The sequence below is a fragment of the Vanessa tameamea genome, chromosome 21, assembly GCF_037043105.1.
Source record: "Vanessa tameamea isolate UH-Manoa-2023 chromosome 21, ilVanTame1 primary haplotype, whole genome shotgun sequence".
Taxonomy (NCBI): domain Eukaryota; kingdom Metazoa; phylum Arthropoda; class Insecta; order Lepidoptera; family Nymphalidae; genus Vanessa; species Vanessa tameamea.
This window is the reverse complement of record NC_087329.1, coordinates 650,548-675,561: the sequence shown is the minus strand read 5'-3', so window position 1 is coordinate 675,561 and position 25,014 is coordinate 650,548. Positions and strand designations below refer to the sequence as shown.

Genomic DNA, 25,014 nt, shown 5'->3' with positions numbered 1-25,014 from the left:
TCTCACGGTATCAATCTCGTTCATTGCGATCGATTTAACTCGCAGATTGAATGCTTAAATCATTTCCATTATTTATATAATGAAATAGACGGAGAAAGTACGTTATATACACAGCAGACCATAACGTAACATTACATGAGGACTAGGCAGGGATATTCCATTTCTGAGGAACACGAGAAAATGGATCGACCTTTTTAGTATTATTTTTGATGTAATAGGTAGACCGACCGGCAAATGGGACACGTGATCAATGGTCAACATCTCCCATAGACGCATAGTCTCCAATGGCCAATACGCAATCTTGGGAACTAAGATTGACTTGGGATTAAGGGACGTACCTTATGCCTGTAGTTACACTGGCTCACTCACCTTTAAAATCGGAATACAATAATAATATGAAGTGCTCTTTAGCAGCAGAATACCTACCAATGGGTGGTACCTACCCAGACGGCGTACAAAGCCTTAAAACCAAGTAAATTAACATGACATGGTTGGTTCTTGTTCCGTCACCAAAGGGCAAGAAATAATGAAATGTACAGTCAATTCTGTCTTTCAACTCTAAATATTTGTTGGTAATGTGCCTAGAGTCAATTTCAATGGCAGGATAGGCGTAAGGATAAATAAAACACTTTGACCTTGGATTTATATGTTATAATTTGTGGATATCTAAACTAATTTTTGGTATTAATTATGGATTCAAAATAGGTTATCATTACTGACTCAACAAAGCACACCTTAAATAATAAGCCATGTCAATTGAAGGTGACCTTGACCTGACAATTCGAAGGCGACCTTCGTTTCGTCATAAAACTATTTGCTTACTTTTTTAATTCGAAGAAGAACCTGCTTTTCGAAGGTAGAATAAGTGATGAGTGATCTAGAGAGTACAAAGTCCTACTACGAGCCAATCAGTCTTAAAACCTTTTAAGATTGAAATGTATGTTTAGTTGCAACCATACCTTTATATTAAATAGACGTATTATTCAAATTTGATACTTAACAACATCATCTTTTATTTAGATTTACCTGTAGTAACGTCAGAAACATATTAAATCGTCCACGTACCCGTCGCTTATGTTAACGTTCAAGGATTCAAAATCAAGCGTTATATTGAAAACAAAACACGTCAACAATGGACGATACTTCCACGAAGAACTGCGAAGCGAATTGTGACATTGAAGGACAATAGATCTCATAAATAGCAAAATGTCTTGTAGGATTTATAAATCACTAGATTGCGACCGCGGCTTCGTTCGTATATGCGGCAGGATTTGGAGAAAACTTTTATGTAAATGAATTGTTCCCTCAAAACTCTTTTGCTGATTTACTTTGGTAACCGACGAAATAAATCAAATATCTCTATCCCTATATAAATTATTTTTTCAAAAATTACTTTAAACGGTATTTCCGGTCATAACTAGTTCTGCGTGCATACAGACATCTTTAAAATTAACTACATGATATAACAACAATAGATGTAAGGGTATCGACTATGTGATTGCTACATTAGGAGCGAGTTGCAATTTCAAAAGTCACTGTGTAGGCGTGGCGATGGATTACTAATATCTTGCTACTAAATATTTAATATATATAATTTTAAAATTTATTATAACTAACACGCGTATCAAGCAATGTCTCGATAAATTTGTTTCTATAATTATATCTGGTATAATATCTAAAACTTGTATGAAAAAATAGAAAACCGTACGAAGTTCCAACTCGATCGAACAAACAACCAATTTTGAGCACTAATTGATATTGTAATAATAGATTTTGAGCACTATACATATATATGAGTATAAGGCTAAGATGTGATGTACCCTTTTCCTGTAGTTAGATTAGCTTACACACACTTTAAGCGGAAACATAACGATACTAATTATTTATTGCTCTTCGATGGTAAATAATGAGCGGGTAGTTCGGACCCAGACGGACTTGCACAAAGCCGTACCACCAATAGTATCCAATTGTTGCGTATCTGTCTGTAAAGCTGATTTCAATGGCAAGAGAATTAAAGATAAACAAACAACTCTGACCTTGAAAAATCGTTACACCATTGATTCGTGAATAAATGATGATTTAAACAGCGGCAAATTGAAAAAAATATCCGCCAAGTTTCTTTTGCCGGTTTCTTCGCTCAGGTTAGGGTATTTTCTTTTCCGAACGGGTCGTATTATTTCGTTTGACAATCAATAAGTAGGTGTAATACTTCTATTTTAAAAGGAATTGGTTTTAAAAGTCACATATCCTAGTCCCAGTGGCTACCAATCCTGTCTCTCATTTTAAGCCAGCGAACATCCAATTACGCGGGATATCGGAGTAGTTTTTTCCCGTACCTCGAGCGGTATTTAACGTTACTCAATGGTTCCAACTGATCCCTATCATTACAACCAGTTATAAACACCTTGACAGGAATGCAACGGGATCGACTGCAGCTCTAATTGTACGGCGGAATGATTACGAATTCATTGATTTTAATTAGACGTTAGTTTCAGATGATGCTGAACTGATTAGATAGTGTCCGAGATGCACTGCACTTGTGGCATATTTATCGACACGTGATGTAATCACAGCTAAAGCTAAACCAGTTCAGTCTTCGTCTCATGTATCAGAACTATAACTATGAACAGAACTATTACTATACAAATCTAAACGAAATCAAAATGTGCTTTTTCTGCCATCAACCATTAGACAACAGTCCATCTCCGTTCCATCTTCCAACTTTATTTAAAACTTAAAACGATACGTAAACGTACGGAATACGAATAAAAATGACCACTAATATTTATAATACAAAATAGACTATAAATTCGCAGACATTGTCCTTCCTATGTAAATATCAACAGTCGTGGCGATCAGTTGAACTTCAAAGAAGTCATACATTGACACCTTTACTTTTAGTTGCGCTTTATATAATATTTGTGATTTATGGCGGCGATTTAACTAAGTGCATCTGCATAGCGGTGCGATGCAGCAGTAGGTGAGGAGCAATATAAAATATAAGTAAGAAACAAAGCACGTAAATGTCTCAAAGCTGGGCTAAGGCTTCCTCTCGCTTAGAGGAAAAGGATTGAAATTAGACTCACGCAGGTTTCGTGAAAATTCAACGGTGCTTGCCTGGGTTTGAACTCGCAATCAACGATAGATGCATGCGTGCTAATCATATCTCAGCTCTAAAGTTTGACCATCTTCAATTTCTATACTGTTGAGTCGCAACTCTTAGCGACATATCACAAAACGCATATAATATATAAATAGATCGTCCTTTTTTAATGCAATCCCGTACCGTTTTCTTAATCCGCCTCGCTACGCCGCCGCCGCTGTCTAAATCAATAATATTAAAACCTTCTTCCTTGAAAAATTACATACACGTATCTGGCAACTTTTTCGGAAAAACGATATCGAAGTCTATTAAACTCAAACATCAACATTCATAGTACGGTCGCTACTGATCACATCGGGGACCGGATCACTTGCTTACTCACCGACGTTGCTTTTGATTTGATCGTAAATAGACATAAGAAGATTACCTGTAACAAAAAATATAAATAAATTAGTCTTTTTTTATTCAACAACACGAATACAAAACATGTACAATGTTGTCAGAAATTGAACTACAAAATAATATATTTGTTTGGCAACAACAAATGTATTTAGCGTGTAGGAGATAAATTATTCATGACATTAATTCTGACCTTAGAATAGAGTAAATGACGCCCTTCTAATTATTCTCGACATCTGTTGAACTCAAAGATTCTTCTCATAAATACATATAATTACATTCCACTGTACGTAATACTCTAAGTGGTTTTGTATAAAACAAATTGATTAAAATATCTTACTAATATTATAAATGTGAAAGTTAGTATGGATGGACGTTTATAACTCTGATCGGATACGAATTATATTAGCACGTAGGTTACTTTAATACCTGCAACCTCTTTACACAAGAGGTTCGCCGCGGGCGGTAACTAGTTAACAAGTCAAGAATAATACTAAATACAAGATTATATAGAAGTCTAGCTGCCCAAATTCGTATGGTTAAAATAAGGAATACATTTAAATAATATAATTTTCTAAGCATCTGGACCAGATCGCAGCGCTGCCTACCATGTACAATTCAACGCAGTTAAAAAAATCATCAAAATCAGTGAAACCTATTAGTAGGAGTTCAGTACATAAACACCGTACAGATAAATTTAACTAAATGCGAAATTTTTTTTATTTGTTACGCTTTCACGGTTTAACCCAATAACCGTTCATCGTAATTTTTTCATACACGTTATTAAGAAGGTACAGAAACGGCCACTGACACCTTTTCCCTCAGTCGCGGACAAAGCCGTAGGCCGATACTAGTTGTTTTAAACAAAATGTGTGTATTGTAAATTAATATCTGCTATAAAAAAACTTCCTTGATATAAAAATAATAATGTTACGTGTCATAATATGTTACTGTGTCAATGTAAATTATCATAGCGATGTAATATTTGTATAGTTGTTATCAAAACGACCTTGACTATCTCGTCGGGCTAGAGCTAGCAGATTAGCACTATAGGGATCTCCATATGCTGGCATAACATTCCAGTGCCACGCAAGGCACATCGAGCTATTGGTCCTTCGTCTGAACCTTTCCGTATTGCTCTCGAGTCAGATTGCAATACATATAAATAATATCTGCGTTTGCGCACACATTACAGCACTATTATATTCCTGCGCAGATATTTTCCCTTGAGATTTGACGCCGTGACCGAAATCGATCATCGAATTCGTGAACGGTTCGGGAACGGTTAGTACCATGACATGACTAATGGTTATAAATTTAAAATTAAAAAAAAAACTTTCATTTCTTTTAAAAAATTGCGTTAAACGGATCCCCAATTAAAGATTAAAGTGGATCTATTCTCGTTCGAGAATGTCAACGAAATCGCTCAACGGAACATCATCCTCGAAACAACCGAAAATTATTACTATAGAGGTAGGTATACACTTCCAAACACTCAAAGTACCAATGTAAATATCTTAAATTTCGCAATAGTATTCGGTGTAGGAGACATATTATACGCAAGATTAGCATAGCGGCGACGTTACGACATAGCATTGTTTGCTGATGTCGCTAAGCAATTCAATTATAAGGCAGTGCCACCGCGCGGACCTCTACCTTACGTATTCATCTTGTGATCGAACATCATGCATATTCTATTAACTAGATCGTAATTGATACAATTTAATTAGATCATCATAAACATTTATCTATATTTAATTTTTTTATTAATCTATAAATTAAGAATATCATAAAACATTGCTTCCTTTTTCTTATCTGTAGGTTTAACCTCATGTAGTATTTAGTCCTATAAGTATAGTTTAGTTAAGAAATTATAGTACAAAATAATCAGTACTGCAGTGATATTGTGTAGATACTCACTTCGTATCTCACCCAGTACTCTCTTTATCACAAGGCACACGACGAAATTTTATTTATATTTTAGATTAAGTACTGTTTTAAAAGTAATGGGACTCGGAAAAAAAGGTTTTCCACGATTTCTATACTGTTCAGAGCCTGATGTACTCGTGTGCCCTAGGGCACTGGAATGTGCCGTGATCTCACCCGATTACTATTGAAAATTTTTGAATATATATATATAATATTAGAGTCGGCCCTGGCTGGCACAGTGGTTACAGTGCGTGCATCTCAATGATGCACGATGATTGTGGGTTTAAACCCAGGCAAGCACCACTGGATTTCATGGGCTTAATTTGTGTTTATAATCCATCTCGTGCTCGGCGGTGAAGGAAAACATCGTGAGGAAACCTGCATGTGTCTAATTTCAACGAAATTCTGCCACATGTGGAGCCACCAACCCGCATTGGACCCGACGTGGTGGAATATGCTCCTAACCTTCTCCTCAAAGGCAGAGGAGGCGTTAGCCCAGCAGTGGGAAATCTACAGACTGTTACTGTTATACTGTTGTTATACGCTATTGTTGCGTGTATCCTAAAAATTTTATTATTATTAATAATATAACATATTCTATTCATTACACGATCGTGTTCTCGATGTGTTCCAGCGTATATAAATAGAGACTACAATACATTAAACATAAAAAATACTAAGAAATCAAACTCAAAAACCATTCGACGACCGTATACGGTAATTCGGAATAGCTAAATGGCTAATGGGTACAAATTCCCTGCGTGAGTCAAGCTCACAATCGAGTCGCGAGCCCACGCGTAGTTTTCTCATCGCCAGGAGCGTGTTTCGTCTGCAGTTCATTTGTATTCGTGTCTCCAACACCGGTTATGTAAGAACGCCTTGCTGCAGAGCTGTGACATTGGCGCGATTTACTAATGTACACGATTCTAATACATTTACACGACGGACGCTAGACGTGGCGACTTCAGTTTTAGAATCCTCTGTTAAACTAACATTATAATCCTCAGGTTATTCTGGATTCACACATACAAATATTAATTGGAACGATATCGTTTTTTTATATTGTAACACTTTAATTAATTTTAAATTAAGATAGAGAATACAAATCTTAAATTGAGATTATTTCTAAAGCCATTAAACTAAGAATTTAATTGAATTGAAATTCATTGTCACACAAAATTATTCCTTCAAAATATATAACAAAAATATTTGACGCGTTTTATACAAAATTAATAACATTTTATCGCAATCGGCACTTCGCACGGGAGTTTTCGCGAGTACTATGTCAGTAAGAAATGTAGGGTTTGCGGTAATATATATTAGTACAATATCTAAAACAAAGATATAAACATAGTGAGATATTACGTATCTTTTTGATTTTTTATACGTATGTATGTAATACCAAAAAGACGTACGATTGAGTGGGCCCCCTGATGGTAAGTGGACGCCTATGTACATTGGCGCTGTAAATTTTGTTTAACCATTCCACCAATGTGCCACCAACCTTGGGAGCTAAGGTGTTATGTCCCTTGTGCCTGCAGATACATAGCTCACTCGCCCTACAAACCGGAACACAACAATACTAAGTATTGCTGATTGGCGGCAGAATATACGCTGAGTAGGTGGTACTACCCAGACGGGCTTGCACAAAGCTCAAGTACACAAACAAGGAAGACAATCTTGTACACTAGTGGTACCACATATTGTATATTTATTAAAATATGTTTTCGAAACTGAAAAAAAAGTTTAATTTTTTCTATCGTATCATCATTGGGCAATGTTTTGTATCCACTTGGGGTAGGTGTGATTTTCTCATATTTCTAACATTATCTAAAATTTCTCATATTTGTTTTATTTTAGGTACTTCTAGTTAAGAACTGCTTTCATTGTGTTGTGTCGCGTTGGCGTTTACTTAAAACAATTTACAATTTTAATTTGTTACGGTTCTAGTTACCTTCATCTTGTAACTTAGGTAAGTATATTAATTTTACGTCTCGGTATTCAAATTTAGCCTTTACCTCATATATATTCTGGTAATTAGATTATTTACTTTTAGTGAGATTGTGTATCATAATGTAACAATCGCTAGCAATAATATTATGATCACTTCTTGGCGAGCCATTATTCAGGATATTTTTTTAAAACTTTGGTAAGTGTCGTAAGAAATTTTAAAATTCCTTACTTCGCCGACGTGCCGACATCATCAAACCAAGATGTCATGTCTCTTGAAAATATACAACAATAAAGCTAACTAAATCAATGACTACGAGTTATTTTAAATGGTTATTGAATTCACAAAAACAATACCTAAAAAAAGAGAAATACACGAAGAATAAAGTTTTGATCGATGTTTAAATCGATTTTTTTATCGAACTTGTCACTTCAGACTTCGAAATATTACACTATTTTCTTTAAGCCTACTATTATCTCATACTGGTAACACGAAATTAATACAATCTTACTTTTTCTTGTGAAATAAATATGATTATCGATATACGTATTTATGACACAAAACCTTTTTCTCTGGCTCTCTCATCTCAGCACAATTTGAGAATAGGAAAGATTCCTGGGTGTAAGAACGTTCGTTTAGGTCACACTTAATACTACAGAGACGGGTAGCATAAAATTAAAAAAAAACACATTAATAATTTACACTTGACTAGTCTACTTCTAAACTTCACTAAAGTCACGTTAAAAGCCTAAGATCTAAGATATTGTTGTGCGGACAATCGGCTGTAATGAATAATGAAAATCGATTATATTAGCATTAGTCATAAAACAGAAGAGTAACTATTTTAAACCGAAACACTATAGTAAATATTACCTATGTTTAACATTTACGTATTCTGTTAGTTAGGACAAATTATAGTAAAGGTTACTTCTGATTATCTGCAGATAGCCGAAGCAAATAGAGGTGTGTTATCGCTGTGGGTGGTGAGATAAGATTAGAAGAACTATTTCAAAACCGTCTCTTTGAACGTAATCAAGAGCTTTTATCTTCTAATGTCCGTACAGAGTAACAATAAAATACAATTAACTTTATGAAGTCTGCATCGACAGCGTGACTGCCTCTCCCCGCAATGATATACAAAATCGTGCGCCCTGTGTCGATACGAAGGCTAATCAAATGTTACCAAATACGTACACAATAATATCGAATCGCGAATATTGCTCGCGGGTTCGCCTAATTGATGACAGACTTACCTCGTACGGTGGCAGCGATTGAGAAGACATCTCGCTCCAGGGCCTTAGGAGGGCACGTTCCGAATCCGAACCATTTGAGGCAAAATTAACTCCACATTTTCTCCAAAGTGAAAGTTCATACAATCTTCGCCACGGCACACCATCATTCTTCTTTTTCCTAATGCTCCCTCGCAGCGATGGCGATCGAACGAATGGCTCATTTAATGTTCCGTTCTTGCTAGCACCGCGCCAGGGGGGCTTTGTACCATTAGTGCCGTTTTTACCATAGACGTTCACCATTGCACCCTTGCGCAATATTGTATTTTTACTTTGTACCTGAGACTTTTTCTTCTCCTCTATCAGATCAGAGTTATTCAAGTCATCGGTATTCTTAATCCCTTCGGATTTTACTTCTTCAATCGTCACAGCACTCGACTTTCTATCTCTAAAACTGCCTCTCGAAGATGTTCTCGAAAACGTATTCTTAAACCGGTCACCGTCTACTTCGTCTTGATTGGAAAGGATGCTTTCGTCAGCGTATCGCATGCGTGCTGTTTTCATTAACGAAGCTTTAGTATTCTGGGAGAACAATCTTTCACAAGGATCTGTCAGCTTTAGGTCTGTACGGCATTTAAATGTTTCGGAATCGGTGTCACTGTGTCCTTCATACGAGCTGGTGCTGTTACTAAAACTCTTAGCGATAGATCCATTATTTTTTGTGAATTGACCGTCATTTTTAACGTCTTCCTTTATTTCTATGAAGCAATCGCTTCGAAAGTACTTTTTCGATTGCAAGCTCGTGTTGGAGTCAGATTTATCTAAGGGATTATGTTTCGAATCAACACAGCCATGTGCGTGCGCTTTACCTGTACAATGTTTGTGGATCTTAGCGAGAGCTGCTAGAGTTTTGGTACCACTGGGTGACAATTCGTCCCCACATCTGAGAGACTGTTCGAACGGCCCTTGGATGTGAAACATTTTACACTTTTTAGCACTAATATATTATCATATCATTAAATCGGTTCGAAGCGCTCACATGTTCAGTTTTTATAATTCACTGTAACTTTAGAAAAATAAATTGGTACAAATCGATCAAATGATTGATTATATCATAGCCAATAGCATTCTAAAAAATATAAACCATTCGTACGGTATGTACAGTCGGGGTAAGAAAAGGTTCGTCACCTTAAGGTCTATTTTCGTGTGCTCAATATGAGCGATAATCTCCTATTGAGTATGACATATTGCGTCGCAATGTACACTGTTTTGAACCTAGTTGTCATACTATGTTAGTTTAATTTTATGTGCAGTTTTCTGTTTAATGCTTTAGTTTCAAAATGTACTAAGAGTGTACGACTTGATAAAGGAATGAATTTGAAAACTTGCGAAGGTTTTCTTACTCTGACTGTACATTGTACATATGTCAACCCGTTGCAATACTTTTGTGGTTTATTTATTATGTAATTATATGTTGTCAATTTATAAAGTGTAATTAAATTTTATGCTCTATTGTTAGATGTGACGCTCTTTATGAACATCAGTATTTTGTTTCTATCAGTGTAGTTAATAACGCTCAAGGGCCAGTTAAAAGAACTTTCATTTAACAATAATAAACATGCTAAATCGGCAGCAGTTATAGACTGTTAATGTTTTTTTTTAAACAATTTATTTTTTATATGGCATGTCGTGTCATGTCAACGGCATAGTACCAAAAACATATTTTTTCTGAGTGTACTATTTGAGAAAATTAGGCACGTGGACTGATTTAACGTTATTGGAGCCCATACGAGACAGGAGCGAGTTTATAAGTGTTTTCGTGAGAACATACAGTGAATTCAGTAACGACACAAGTACCCAAAAATCCATATAATTTACATAAAATGAACATCACTCATTTGAATAAATACATATTATGAAAATTATCACGTCAACAAACATTTTTGAGCAAACTAAATCTAATCGTCCTTCTAATCTTGCGTGTCTGACGTAATCATCTCTCTTCACGTTACAGATGTGAAAACCCTTTATAACGCAAATCAGTGTTACCTATCCGAACTTAGCCTCGGAGGTACCTACATATCATTTCAAAAGTTGGCAGATATGATATAGTAAATAGGGAAAGTGTTCACGGCGTAAATACTATTAGGTATATACCTACACGAATGTAATGTTACGATATTACAATTACGTCTACAACAATTTAATTTCGTATTATTGACATTGTATTATGGATTAGCCTATTATTGTTTATCTGTTCCCTTCTAACGTCAAAGTTGTAAGTTTGACGTTACTTTGTATTTCATATAAATTTGTGGAAACTTTTATCGATATCCGTGTTGACTTTATTGGAAACACTTAATGTGGTTTAAACACCAAAGACAAAGTACATTCGAAAATGGTCGAAATGATTTGAATTTTTTTTTCGTCTATAATATCAATAACAGAATTGTCGGTGACCTACGCGATAAATCGAATACATATAACATTCCCATACATTTTGGCCTTTTCTCGAAACACGAAGTCGACAATCGCCGTGACTCTGTCTAGGCACGCTGATATCAAATCGAAATTTAATATTCATAGTATAAATTGTGTCAACGTCGGATTACGGTGACAAAGCGTCTACCTCCGCAGTCAAACCGTCCTGCGTTTAGCTTTGTATCGTAAAGTACCGTAGGACATTGCATAAGATTAGAGCCGACAATCAAATACGGTTTAAAATAAAAAATTCTTAGAGCTTTAGCTCTTTTGTCACATTGGACTGATCATCGTTTGTTCGAAGATTGCCAAAAATAGTATTATAACGACGAAATACATACGCACACATATGGCTTTTAATTCCATAGCTACTAATATACTTTCTAAATGTGCACGCCTACGTAGCCAAGTATCTGTTAATTCAGTTATCACTGTATAAATATTTAGACTATCGTTATCGGCACTCATCACACCTGATCGTGGGAATGAGGCTCTACTATCTCTAAGATGTTTTGTAGTTTAGATTTAACAAAAAACATCTCAAATTATCATCTTTTAAGTGCTGTGATAGCAAAATCAAATTCGTTAAAAACATTTTCATGATTTTTTCATTTTTATTTATTCAATGAACTAATATGAATCAAATGTATATATACTTGATACTATCACAATCACCAAGAGTGTATACAAGAGTTTCAGCGCAGTCCGTTTAGAAAAACTGCAGTAGTGAGCCTTTGACCCATGCACCAATTTCACTATTGTATATTTAAAATCTATTCACTCACGAATGCGCGCCCCTCCACTCAAATTATGGTAGAACGAGTATACATCAGTACGAGTCTTCGTGCTTAGGTACAAGACGTTGTGTGCGTATGATGACTAATGTAAGAATAAAGACGGCAAAAAAATACAGATTAAATAATATTTACTAATGCATATATTATAGTTCATCGTGGTGGATTGCGCCTTTATGAGTAAACAAATCTATACTAATACAAGTTTCTACAAAAATAAATATGCTCTGTAACTTAATCTAGCATTAGAAAAATCAATTATTTAAACACACACAAAAGTCAACAACAAAGAATCGTTAACATCGAACGCATTTATTTTTCCTGACACAGCAATAAAAACTTTAAGTATAAGAAAAGCAATAGAAGACAATCATCATGAAATGCTTCACCACGGTTTTAATTGTCAATTCAAAATGTACTTTCATGTGACGTGATACGGGTAAAATTCAATCGATCAGGCTCCTCGGGTATTGAAGGTAGAGTACGTATGTGTAAATATAGCCTAAATACACGAACGTTGGTCAACATCGCATGCAAATTGGTCTAGCGACACAGATCCCACCTATTCGATAATATTGAAATTGTCGTTGCGTAATCCATCTCCAATGTACGCGCACCTTTCGTTTTCATAAGAAATTGTGACTGGATTTATAAATCACAGATCTTATCTGATTGCAATTGACATAACTTTAGTTAGATGTGTGACCAAAATCTATCGTGTCTTCACGTCACAATTAGCTTATGTATTTACTGATCCTGAATATAGATTAAAAGGTAATACAGACACTAAAATAGATAAAAAACGTTCAAAGGTCCAAATTATACGTCATAATTTAGAAAAACTTATTTTATTCCAAAATTACTCAGGGTCAATTAATAAATAAAAACTTGTGACAGTTGTTAATATGTCTGCTGATACATATACGTTACCGTTTTAACGTTTGGAAGATACTATTGACGAGCGTTAGTAAAAAAAGAAACAGGAAAAAATTACGCAACATTCTAGTTTTTATAGCTTTTTCCTCAAATTATCAATCGAATTTCGACCACGGGGCGAACAGTGTTCTAAATAATATCCCTACATCGTGATTGTTTCAACTAAACTAAAGTTAGATCGATTCGAAATGATATTTAAGTGTTTTGCAAGAAACGGTCCTACCGTCACTAGTCTATCCACTGTTGGTTCTAATCATTCGTGACTCGAATTTGACGTGCACTAATCTTCCAATATTATCCCGTCCACTGTTTCGAAATAACAAAGAACTTGACAACGCTTTTAATTCAGATCCGGTGGTAGAATTATGACTATCAACACAATGACATCATTTTTTTATGAATTCTCGACCGAATGGCACTACTACTCTACTAAGAAGATATGTTTACTATTTAGGTATGTAAATAGTTAAATCTTCTTTCGGTCGAACTTTAAACTTTCAAGGCTGCAGATCGTCAGTCTTAGGTTCAAATACCGAGCCAATTTAATATAGGTCATTGGATTTTACGGGCAAGACATTCAAAGCCTGGACATTATCATAATATTTAACTGGGAAGGCTTTTATTTGTAGGCTTTTACCACCTCACTCACTTTCTATACTAATATTATAAATGCGAAAGTAACTGTCTGTCTGTCTCTCTCTCTGTTGCTCTTTCACGGCCAAACCAATGAAACTAATTTTATGAAATTTAGTATGAATTTAGCTGGAACTCGAAAAAAAGTCCCAGTCTTTGGGTGTTTGTTTTAAAAAAGTCTACCAAATGACGACCAACCTAAAGCGAGCGAAGTTGTTATACATAAAAATAGTTTCAAATATCTATACGTATAATAAAATTGGAGTGTCTGTTTGAAATATTAAAATAACCGCGTTTTACTAAATGCATATGTATGTATACACGGTACATATACCTAAACAACATTTTTTGTCTGTCTGTCTGTTGGTTCCGGCTAATCTCTGGAACGGCTGGACCGATTTTGACGGGCCTCTCACTGGCAGATAGCTGATGTAATAAGGAGTAACTTAGGCTACTTTTATTTTAGAATTATATGTGAAATAATAAAAAAGTCACGCTTTTTTATTAAATTCAAACGCGCACGAAGTCGCGGGCACAGCTTGTTTTAAATATAATGTTAATTCTAACAACTATGTTGAATGCCGATTTAAAAATTAAGCAATGCTGTAATAGGACAACGATTCTGCTTCAAAACGAGTAAGAACTCTCATGATTCTTGACCACAGATCAATTCGTCAATAGACAATTGACTTGTTACAAGATTTAAGTTTCGACTTTATCCAAAAATTATTTAAAAACGAAGGTCTACTCGTGTTATGATTTTTTTTTATATTCTCCCCATTAGTATACTGAGTCTTAACAATATTTCAACCTGTTTACTTTGCGTCACTTCGTAGTAAATCGAACGGGTTTAAAATTTTGTAAACGCTTCATCACTTACGAATACATAATTGATTCAACTGTAACAGGTCGGTGTTTTTATAACATTTTTTAAATTTCCATTTAAACTTTTGAAGGGCCAATTAACTTTGAATTTTCCAGGTGGTTTCATTATTTGGAAGTATCTGTCTCCGTATCTGTTTGTGTGTGGGAGTGCTCACACGTGGGCGTCTGCGTGAGTATCTAAATCAATTTCGTCGGCACCTTACTGATTAACTATATGCCACAAACTCTCAGAAATTACGTCAAATCCGGTGTTGTTAGGAAAATCTCTAATATTATTATTATTACAAGTTTGCGCTGAATCGGATGGATCTTTTTCCTTTAAGAATATTCGTTAATATAAGATACTGGGGACTCAAAATTAATTACAATATGAGAAGTACTTATTATTACAATGTAGTCCCGCATTCATTGAGCAATTTTATTTTTATTTACTTCATTTTGAGACAGTAATGTGGAAACTAACCATCACTTTTTCTTTTTATAGTCCACACTTCTTTTCCCCGTTTTAAATCATGTCGATTAAATAATACGCAAAAAAATCCAATTGGCAGATTTTATCGTTAATTTTGCTCCTAACTTATTATTGTATTATCATTATAAAAGTTTAAAAAAGCGTGTAAATAACTGCACGACTAAGGCCTCAATTTTTTTTTATGTCAGGCTTAAGGCCCGGTTCATATGTTAGATCTCATATTAAATCGTAAATACTATTTGAGATGAAATCAATTTAGAAAAATATGGGCTTGTTCGTTTTTTTTCCTTTTGAACTTATCTTGTTTACTAAGTCTACAAGAACAAGGTGACCTTCTCTGAGAGTAATTTTGTAGCAACTTTGATTAATGACCAGACCATAATCGGCCAGTACTTACAACATATAATCAATATATCTATACAATATTTATTTCATTATATAAAACAATTGCTCTACAACTTGGGATATATAGTTATCTTTATATGTACTAATATTATAAATGCCAAAGTAACTCGGTCTGTCTGTCTGTTGCTGTCTCTTTCATGACCAAAACACTGAAACCGATTAGATGAGATTTAGTATGAAGCATGATTGATCTCCAAGGTAGGACATAGGCTACTTATTATGAGCGAGGTCGCGAGCGATAACTAGTATTTATATCTTCTCTATGCGTAAAATTTAAGTAGGAAACATTAACGAAACACAAAGCAACTTCTATTTTACTTTGATCTCTCGCCGGTGTAGTTTATCTTTTATAATAAAACTTCGAAATATTCTGGTAAAAGTGTATCTGGTGTCACAGGATACTTCCTTCCTCTGTATAACTATAAAACCGATTTACCAGAGAAAGTATTTAACAAACCTACTAAACTGCGTGTATTTGTAGGCGGACAGATGGGTCACGTCATGGTAAGTGACCACCGCCCGCCCATAGACAATGGCGCTGTAAGAAATATTAGCCATTCCTTACATTGCCAACCTCGCGCTGGCTGTAATTGACTAGTAATAAGACGATAATTATTTAGGTCGGAAATTGTAACAAAACCGCGGAATCAATTACAAAATCTTGTATAATTACAATTTTATGTAAAAATAATGAGGATTTATTTTAATTTTTTAAACCCGTCTGAGTAGGTACCAGCCAATGATCATACATTTTACCGCCAAACAGAAATAATTAGTTTTATTGGATAAAAAAAAAATGCGATATTGAGATAGGTTTTATATTTTTTACGATTTAATATTACACTAAAACCTAGGGATGAGCAATTTGTGCAGAATAAGGAACTAAATTATTCACAAAGATTGTAGGCAAACTATTTCTTAGTTTCATACGCGGCGTAAAATCCCAAACGCAAAACGACATCCTGTAATTCTCCGTACACGTTGCCTTTTTTTATACCGACTAAGAAAGAGGCAATTAAATCGGTTTGTTCATTTTTTTCTGCGCGATTGTGAATATATTTTGATTCCTTTTTAGAATAGGCTATACTGTGAAGGCCCCATTTACAACTTGGACCCTCCTTATTACGGAGAATGCACGATATTACGTGTTTTCATTTACGCCTTACAGGCTAAGTGATTGAGTTTATTTTACATATATAACAAAAGCGAGGATTAATTTTTTCACTTTATTCACTCGTCACGTAAATAACAAAGAATTATTAACACAAATTAATCCACGTAACGACTAAACGAATCACGTGGTCTCGCGTCGTAGTCGTCACGTCACGATATAAATAGCTCAAAAATAAACAAACACGACTCAATTAACGAGTTAAACAGGGAGTCATAATAAATAACTTGTCGACGCGATTTATAAGGCACGATGTCACTTTGTAGGATACTCGGAAACCAGGGACGAATGTCCGTATGTTGTAAATCATTCTTATAAGAGTCTTCCTCTAGGGCGGACGTTCGTTATGAAATTATTGATAGCTGTGTGATACGAACGAAATTTTCTGGACTTTTCTGTTTGGTTATTATACAATAAAAAGGATATTTTAAGAGCTGTATATAAATTAAGCATACAGTAACACGAACAAGATATTTGAACACTTTACGAAAAAATCACCTATTTTAAGAACGGCGTCTGTCATTGCAGTGTAAGACTGCACATTTAACTAAAATCAAATTCTAACTGTTAAAACATTAATACATTTCGCACCTTCAAAGTAAAACCTAAACGGAAAACTTTCATAAATTGATTTATCAATGCCATCTATTTAAAATACATACAAATAAATAAAATATAACTTTTTCAAGTCACATGCCATAACGTAAACAGAGATCTATCATAGAATTTCATTAAACCTTGTAATCAAACATAATTGAGAAAAAACAGTGACTTTTTCTAACATTGGTTCACCTCTAAAATTTTATAATTTTGTTTAGTAATGGTTTTACTTTAAATGTGCGTTATTTTTTAAACAATTTTAAACGACAACCGACATCTGCGTATCACGCCGAAACATACTTCAAAACGTCATTTAATATGCGAGACGATCTTTATTTTTCTCTATTTCTTCTGTTTATCCAACATTATCACATTGATTCACAATCATTACGTGACATTCAATATAAGTACCACACTATTATCTTAATATAATATAATAATTGTACTGAACTAACATAATGTATATCGAATGTTGGAAAAGAGTAACTTCTGAGCCTCTTGCCGGTTCTTCTCGGTAGAACCTACAATTCCAACCGGTGGTAGCTCTACTTAACATAGTTCTGTAAAACGACGATACAAAATCGCTTGTAAACATACTTGAATAAAGTACATTTTGATTTTGATTTAATAATCATTGAAACAATTGTTTTAATAAGGGCTGAGATAAGAGAGCTTAGTGATCAATTCTAAACCAGGACCACAATATCTTAACGATCCTATCTCCCATTGGCGGTACGGTTGTACCGCCAATGGGAGATAGGATCACATAAAACTTAAGAGCCGCTATGAAAATTATTCAATCGCGCGTCGTACAACTGAAACCATTAATACATTACGAACACTCATAAAACTGAACCCCGAAACGAATGCACTCAGTCCAATATTAACTTGTTAGCACTCAACAGTATTACGAGCATCGATTTTAATACCCGTTCACACTATTAAAAGCGTTTTAATATCGAATGAAATGGATATTGCTGATAGAACATTACGTTTTATCCGACAAAATTAATTTACATGAGACATGAGCCAGCTATACAAAATCAAAAATATACTTTAATAAGCTTAAATCAGCTTAAAAGATAAACTAAAATTTAAAACACCGGCTCGTAATGAAGAATCTTGAAAAACCTACAATAAACAGTTAATAAATCCTTTGTAATTTTTCAATTTAAATACCCTCTATGAAAATCAACGCATACTAACTGCTCATACGGTATAATATACTTTACAATCATGGTATATATTTTAAAACAAGAGATATCAATTTCTTTAAATATAATTGTAAAAATATCACAACTTTATTAATTGAATACGTGACGTTGATGCTACCTACTTAGACGGATTTATACAAAGACTTTCTACCGACTAACCCTTGATTTAAACACACTCTGTATTCCAGGTTTATTAGTTCACACACGACATCTTAATAATCTGACAGTTACAACCGATGAAATAAAAAATTACATTAAAACGAACAAATAAATAAGGAGACGAAAAGGACTATCTTGAAGAAATCGGATGAAAATCTTCCACAAGTTCCACGAGTCCGCACGAGAGCAGCGTAGTGGGATAAACTTCCCAATAACTACTCCTCTTCACAAATGAGAAAAAATCTTAGCCTATTAGAGGCTCTATTTTTAATTTAACAAAAAAAAAAAACATTAATTATTGAATCGCTGACAGTTTGATTTTAACCTCGTTAATATAAAAAAAAAAAAAAAAAACAAATATTCAAATTAATTTAAATAAAATCTATAACGATTGTATATCTTTACATAAATTAAACATATAAAATGTGATCTGTGATAATATATAATTCCGAACTCAATTAGTCCATTACAATCGTCTAAATCACACAATTCATTTAGATCGTTCATTTTGTATTCAAAACACGCTAATTCACGCCGTGACAGCTGTTCAAGTTCGCATAATATATGTTGGCAGACATAGTCGATATATTTACATATGTAAGGAACGATACGTTAGCAATTTGCGCATGCGTCGCGCTGTACAATTATAACATTTTGTACAAATTTTGATTGCTGGAGAGGGTACATTATCAATTATTTATAACCGACTTTTAAAGAAAAAGGATTTGACTTTATTTAATTTTGTTTGGGAGGGTGGGTTGCATCCCGTTTGATCCCATCACATTCTACCACCAAATAGCAACGCTTAGTATAGTTTATGTTCCGGTTTGAAGGATGAACCAGTGTAACTACAGGCACAAGGGACATAACATCATAGTTCCCAAGGTTGGTGGCGCTTTGGTTATATATGAGAGAAATGATAAATATTTCTTACAATGTCTTTCTATCAGGTGGCCAAGTCCTTTTACTTATTTGTCATAAAGAAAATACATTTAGCTCATAATAAGCTATTAAAACCACAAGTTTTTTTTATTTCAAAAGAATTATAATACTTTAGAAAGGAAAACAAAATCACATAGATACATACATACATTCATTCATTCACGTGTACATTTCTCAGAAACAATAGTCACCGGTTAAGAGCGACAGATAAATGGGGCCAATTAGTATTCCAACTAGTCACGGGCTCGTGATACCGCGGACAATATGAGAACACCTCCACGAGACGCGGATAATAGTTCTCAATGCTACCAATGATTTACATCATAACTGATCCACTTCGTGCACAACTACACTATACATTAGAATTAAATCAATACCAAGGAAATCGATAACGTTACATTTTTTTTGGTACAATGAAATCAGAAAATTTAATGAAATATTTTTCTTTTATTTTTTTTATATTGGACAACATCACATACATTACTCTGATCCCAATGTAAGTAGCTAAAAGCACTTGTGTTATAGAATATCAGAAGTAACGACGGTACCACAAGCACCCAGACCTAAGGCGACATAGAAAACTAATGAGCTTTTTCTACGTCGACTCGGCCGGGAAACGAACCCGGGACCTCGGAGCGGCGTACCTATGAAAACCGGTGTGCACACTACTCGACCACGAAGGTCGTCAAAAATGATCTTCCTACTTCTCCATCTCTCTCCGTGATTGTATTATTGTTTAAAAGACTGGCAAATGAGCTATGGGTGATTAGATCTGATGACACTAAAAAAATTTTAACATTGCCATTGCGCCACCAACCTTGAACTGGCTGGCGCGCTCATCAACAAAACAATACTCTTTGGTACAATGTGTGATGAACATAAAGCCTTCCCACCGATTAATATATATACGTCTGTGTGTCACAGCATTCATTTTAACAACACATCGCACTACTACTAATCGAAGCTTAATTCAATTCAATTGTTATTTTAATTGCTTTTAGTTGTGCCGACAGGGCAAAGATTATTTCGCCAATGTCTCGTAGGATGGAGAAGACACAAATCAGATTGATTGGTATAATCGAACCTTAATACGAATATTTTAATAAACTTCATAATGTCAATAAAATACAGTGTTGCCATATTTCTTAACATTTTCATTTGAAATTTTACGATCGATTAATTGCTTATTAAAACGATTTAATGTTTTAAGATAAACGGAAACTAGCTTTTACACATGCAATTACATAAGGACATTTAAAGTAATTATTTATTTTATTATGAATGCTTAAATATCGTTACTATGGTCAATTTGATGTTGTAATTAAATGTGAGCATGACATAACTTGATTTTACTTGGTGGTACGGCTTCTTGCTAGCCCGTCTGGATACGGACCACCACCTCATCAGATAATAATCCATCGCCACACAGTAGTACTCAGTATTGCTAGCCAGTGTAACTACAGGCACAAGGGACGGAACATCTTAGTTCCCAAGGTTGGTGGCGCATTGGCGATGTAAGGAATGGTTAATATTTCTTAGTGCCATTTTCTATGGGCGGTGGTGACCACTTACCATCAGGTGGTTCATTTGCTCGTCCGCTTACCTATGTATATCATTAAAAAACATAAATATTCAGATCGTAAAATATTTAAAAAATATGTAAAGAAAATCTACATTATAGTATAACTTGTCTTAGTTATCTGTCCTAAGTTTGCCGCCTTATCCATGTGGGAGATGCCACTGTGACTGTCATTGGGTCGGTGTGATTTGAGAGGAGGGCATTTATGCAGAGGTTGTGTTTCACTTACAATACTGTTATAAATATATTAATCTTGGAGATGTCGAATAAGAAAATTCCGTACAATATCTCACTGCCTGACAAATGCGTCTTCTCCTATTCGAGGGACGTTTAGTGCTCATGTCACATGCTCCACAGGGTTGGTGGTTATTTATTACATTCTGATTAAATTAATTATTCAAAACAAGAACATTAAACTCACGCTTGTCGCGTCAAAAGCGGCTGAAACTGCGGAGCGTGACTCCTTATATACCTAATAATATTGTATCGTTTTAGTAGTTACATCAGCTGGGCATTACAGTATCACGTACCTTTATTTATTGATACCAGTGCTCCCGTATATCTTCGCGGGAACTTTCCTTTCTCTAAAATTAATTCTTTGTGAAATCGTAACAATTTAGTAAATTGCAATCAAGAACCCTCTTTAATTATCTACACGTCTGCGGCTGCGTCTCTTCAAAATGAGACCATAACCGATTTTTATGTGCAGCTATCGTCCCATAATCACCGGGACAAAAATCGGCTCACGGTTTAAATTAAACCACGTAATGATAACTCGATAAAAAACAAACACGCAGTACTTTATATCAAACTTGACCAATCTCATGTAAATTCAATAAACAGCCGGAAGTCCATCTCGACCGCACATTTTTTATCAATGAAATGAACACAAAACAACAAACCAAGGAAAGTGAAAACAAAGTCGTCTCCTCTCCCACCCGCCTCGGCGGTGCCTAAATTACTCGATACGCGGTTATTTCATGAATACGGCGACGTTTACACTCCAGTGTCGACTGACGATTTCACTTACATATTTATGGATTAGACGAGCCATTTGCAAACCATACGGTTATTTAAAAAAAAATCACGTTATTTCTTTATATCTATTTTATAATTGCGCAAGTCCTTTTAGCGTTTGGTCCAATGGCTTAGAATAGGCACGTAGAAGAGCTACGTCGAGCCACGAGTGGAGCACAGTGCAGATACAATGGTATCGCCGTAGGTACTATTCTGAATCTCCAGCCCAAAATTGAGGATTCATTAACTTTTCAATTATTTTGCATAAAATCGAGAGCTTGGTGATGAGACACAATATATGTATAAAACGAGAATGTGCAGTGGGTAGAGAAATTGGATATTAACTCGAGAGATCGCGTGTTCGAACCTGGACAAACGTAAATCGTGTTAAAAACTGCATATGCCGTATAAAAAATTCTAAAACCAGAAATGGGTCATTTAGTGTCCGTAATTTAAATACCTTTAACCCATATATTTCTTAAATAGATCTGTAAGGGAAGGTAAAAACTCAAACAATACTACAAAACAACTATATATTGTACTGTTATTTCAGTTTGAAAGGTAAGTGAAGCTTCCAGGCACAAGGATCATTACATCTTAGTTTAGTATATCCTCCCAACGTTACGTTTAACAACAACGGGCACTTACTAAATACATACTTTTTTATATCGTTACTATATCGCCTGTATGTTAATTTAAATGAAACAAATGACGTTTAATTAAACCGAACGAGCGACATTTAAATATTAATTATAGAAAGTAGTTACTTTTAACAGTATATTATAATCGGCAACAAATCAATATCAAAGACAGCTCAGTTAAAATAAGTTACGCACGCAATACGAGTTCGTGGCCGCGTGGGCGGCGCTCGAGTGCAGTGAAATTTTAAACAAACATAAAATCGACATCGTAACTATTTCTAATATAAAACATTCGACTACCTCTGACCTTTGACAGTACATGCTGACTGAAGTCACTCTTACATACTCGATAATACGTATATTGTTTTAGTAGAGAATCACCTTAAATGAAAATATATATATATATTTGTAGGCAGTATTATGTCGGTACTGAGGTGGTAATGACTTTGATTAATCGCGATTTGAATTTATTGAAATTTAATCAGGTTTTGTGTTATAATTCAATGCGGTTGACGGTGGTACAAAACATCTACCAATCCTCATTTGAAGAGCGCTGTGAAACACTTTCAAGCCAAATTCAGAAAGGTCTTTCTCTAGCAGTGGTACCTACGTTATGTTGTTGCCTCTTTTATCACCACATATCCTTTACGTTACTACGAAGTGGAAAGATACATAACAGTACAGATCGCATGACCAGCCTCAAAAAAATATATATAAAAGCGTAATTTTTAGAAGATTTAATGACAAAAAGTATTCCGTTTCAGCATGTAGATTCTACCGTGAAGAACATGGCAGAAGTCACTATCTGGTTATCTTAGTTTCAAATCAACGTAAACTATTTAAATATGGAACGTAAAGTCAGACTAAATTAAAACGGAATGCAGGACACTCGATAATTCCATCATTGATGTAGCGCGTTCATCCAGACACGTCACATTTGCCTACCGTTCGTTAGAGATGGGCGATTTTAACGTAACGGCCGAGGAAAGTCGATAAGAACCAACTGTAAGTAATCGACTACATTTTATGGAGAAAAACTTATTTGCGGACGATTAGAGTACCATTTCAAACTCATTTATTTATTTATCTCCATAGACATAGTTACAGAATGTTTATTACTGAAATAAATTATCTGAGATAATAATAATAATAACAATAAGAGACTACCTACAGCTAAAACTTTCGCGAAGTTCTTATATGAATTTCATATAGTTTAGTCACTATTTAACCGCGATCATAGCATTTGACCACGTGACCAAGAGACAGATAAAGTTTAAAAACAGGTATAAAGCATAAGTCCTCAATGCTTGAAGACCTTTGTCATCCTTACATCGTATATATATGTAATAATTATTGCGATCACTCGAGTTGTCATTTTCTCACGTCACCGTACTAGATTCGAACTTTATTCGAATTTGAAATCGAATATCGATCATTTCGCAAATCGACTTGCACCGGAACACGAAGCGTCCCATCTCTACCCGACAAGCGATACTAAAATAGTCACAAGTCGCGGCGGATAACTTCAGTGCCTTATATAGAAACAAAGTTACGTCCTGAACATTCTAACATTGAATGTTCCAATGGATTAATTGGCTTTTGTTTGTTTGTGACGTGAAAATACTGCGACCGAAACGTCTTGACATTCGCGAAGACCGATAACTTATCTTTGTTTGAATTACATAATTTTTCTGTTAAGCGCTAATTACTATCTGACAAAATTGTTACATTTTTTAAAAGGGTTTCAATTTTTTTTTATTTTTATACATAATATATAAATATACTATGTTTTTTATTATACTAAGCCAATAGAATAATACACTAAAGTGCAAAAGCTATCGCACACCATCTTTCAATAAATTGACAATAACAAACTTAGTTTAGTTTATAGGGTTGAAAATGATAGTTAATCCTTTAGTCCTTCGAAATTACTTTAAAGGTTTTGTAAAACAAATCCAATACTATTGATCTACAAATAAGTATACACAGGTTGACATATAATTAAATTTTGTTTTTTTTTTTACCGTTACAATTGAAAACTCATAGCATAACTAACACATGAATAGAAACTGTCAAAAGAGTTCCCCATCGATTTGCACCAAAATTCCAAATAACATACACAATATTTGTACAACACTTCACAGACACTTTGTTCGAATTTCGATTCGAAGTTGATATTCTTAATTCGATATAGCGCAGGAACGAGACGTAAGCGAGCGCGTGCGCACAGAACGCGGTACGATTTTGAACTGCACAGTTTTGTGTTTACTGCGTCTGAGATATTATTCTGTTTTCGTTTGATCTTAGATTTATTAAGTATCCAGTACCTTACAACGGTACTTCCTTATGTATTTGATAAATGGTAATTTATGTGAGTGCATAATTAATTAAATCAATCAATAGATTCGTTAGTTTAAAATCCTTAATGTAATATTATTACAATAATATTAATACAAAAAAAAACTTCTATCATT

The 25,014-nt window shown here is 34.6% G+C and overlaps 1 protein-coding gene across 3 annotated transcripts in view; it reads right to left on the bottom strand.

Annotated features, from left to right (window-relative positions):
• Positions 1–25,014, bottom strand: part of LOC113394841 (unconventional myosin-XVIIIa) — a 218,739-nt gene that overhangs the window by 155,139 nt on the left and 38,586 nt on the right. The window contains exon 1 of one of the 3 annotated variants that reach the window (XM_064218233.1): positions 8,636–9,620. The exons of the other annotated variants lie outside the window; for them this stretch is intronic. Within the exon in view, the coding sequence (XP_064074303.1) occupies positions 8,636–9,592 (957 nt within the window). The 5' untranslated portion in view covers positions 9,593–9,620. Of the gene's footprint in view, positions 1–8,635; positions 9,621–25,014 lie in introns of those variants that run through there. 3 annotated transcript variants of the gene reach the window in all.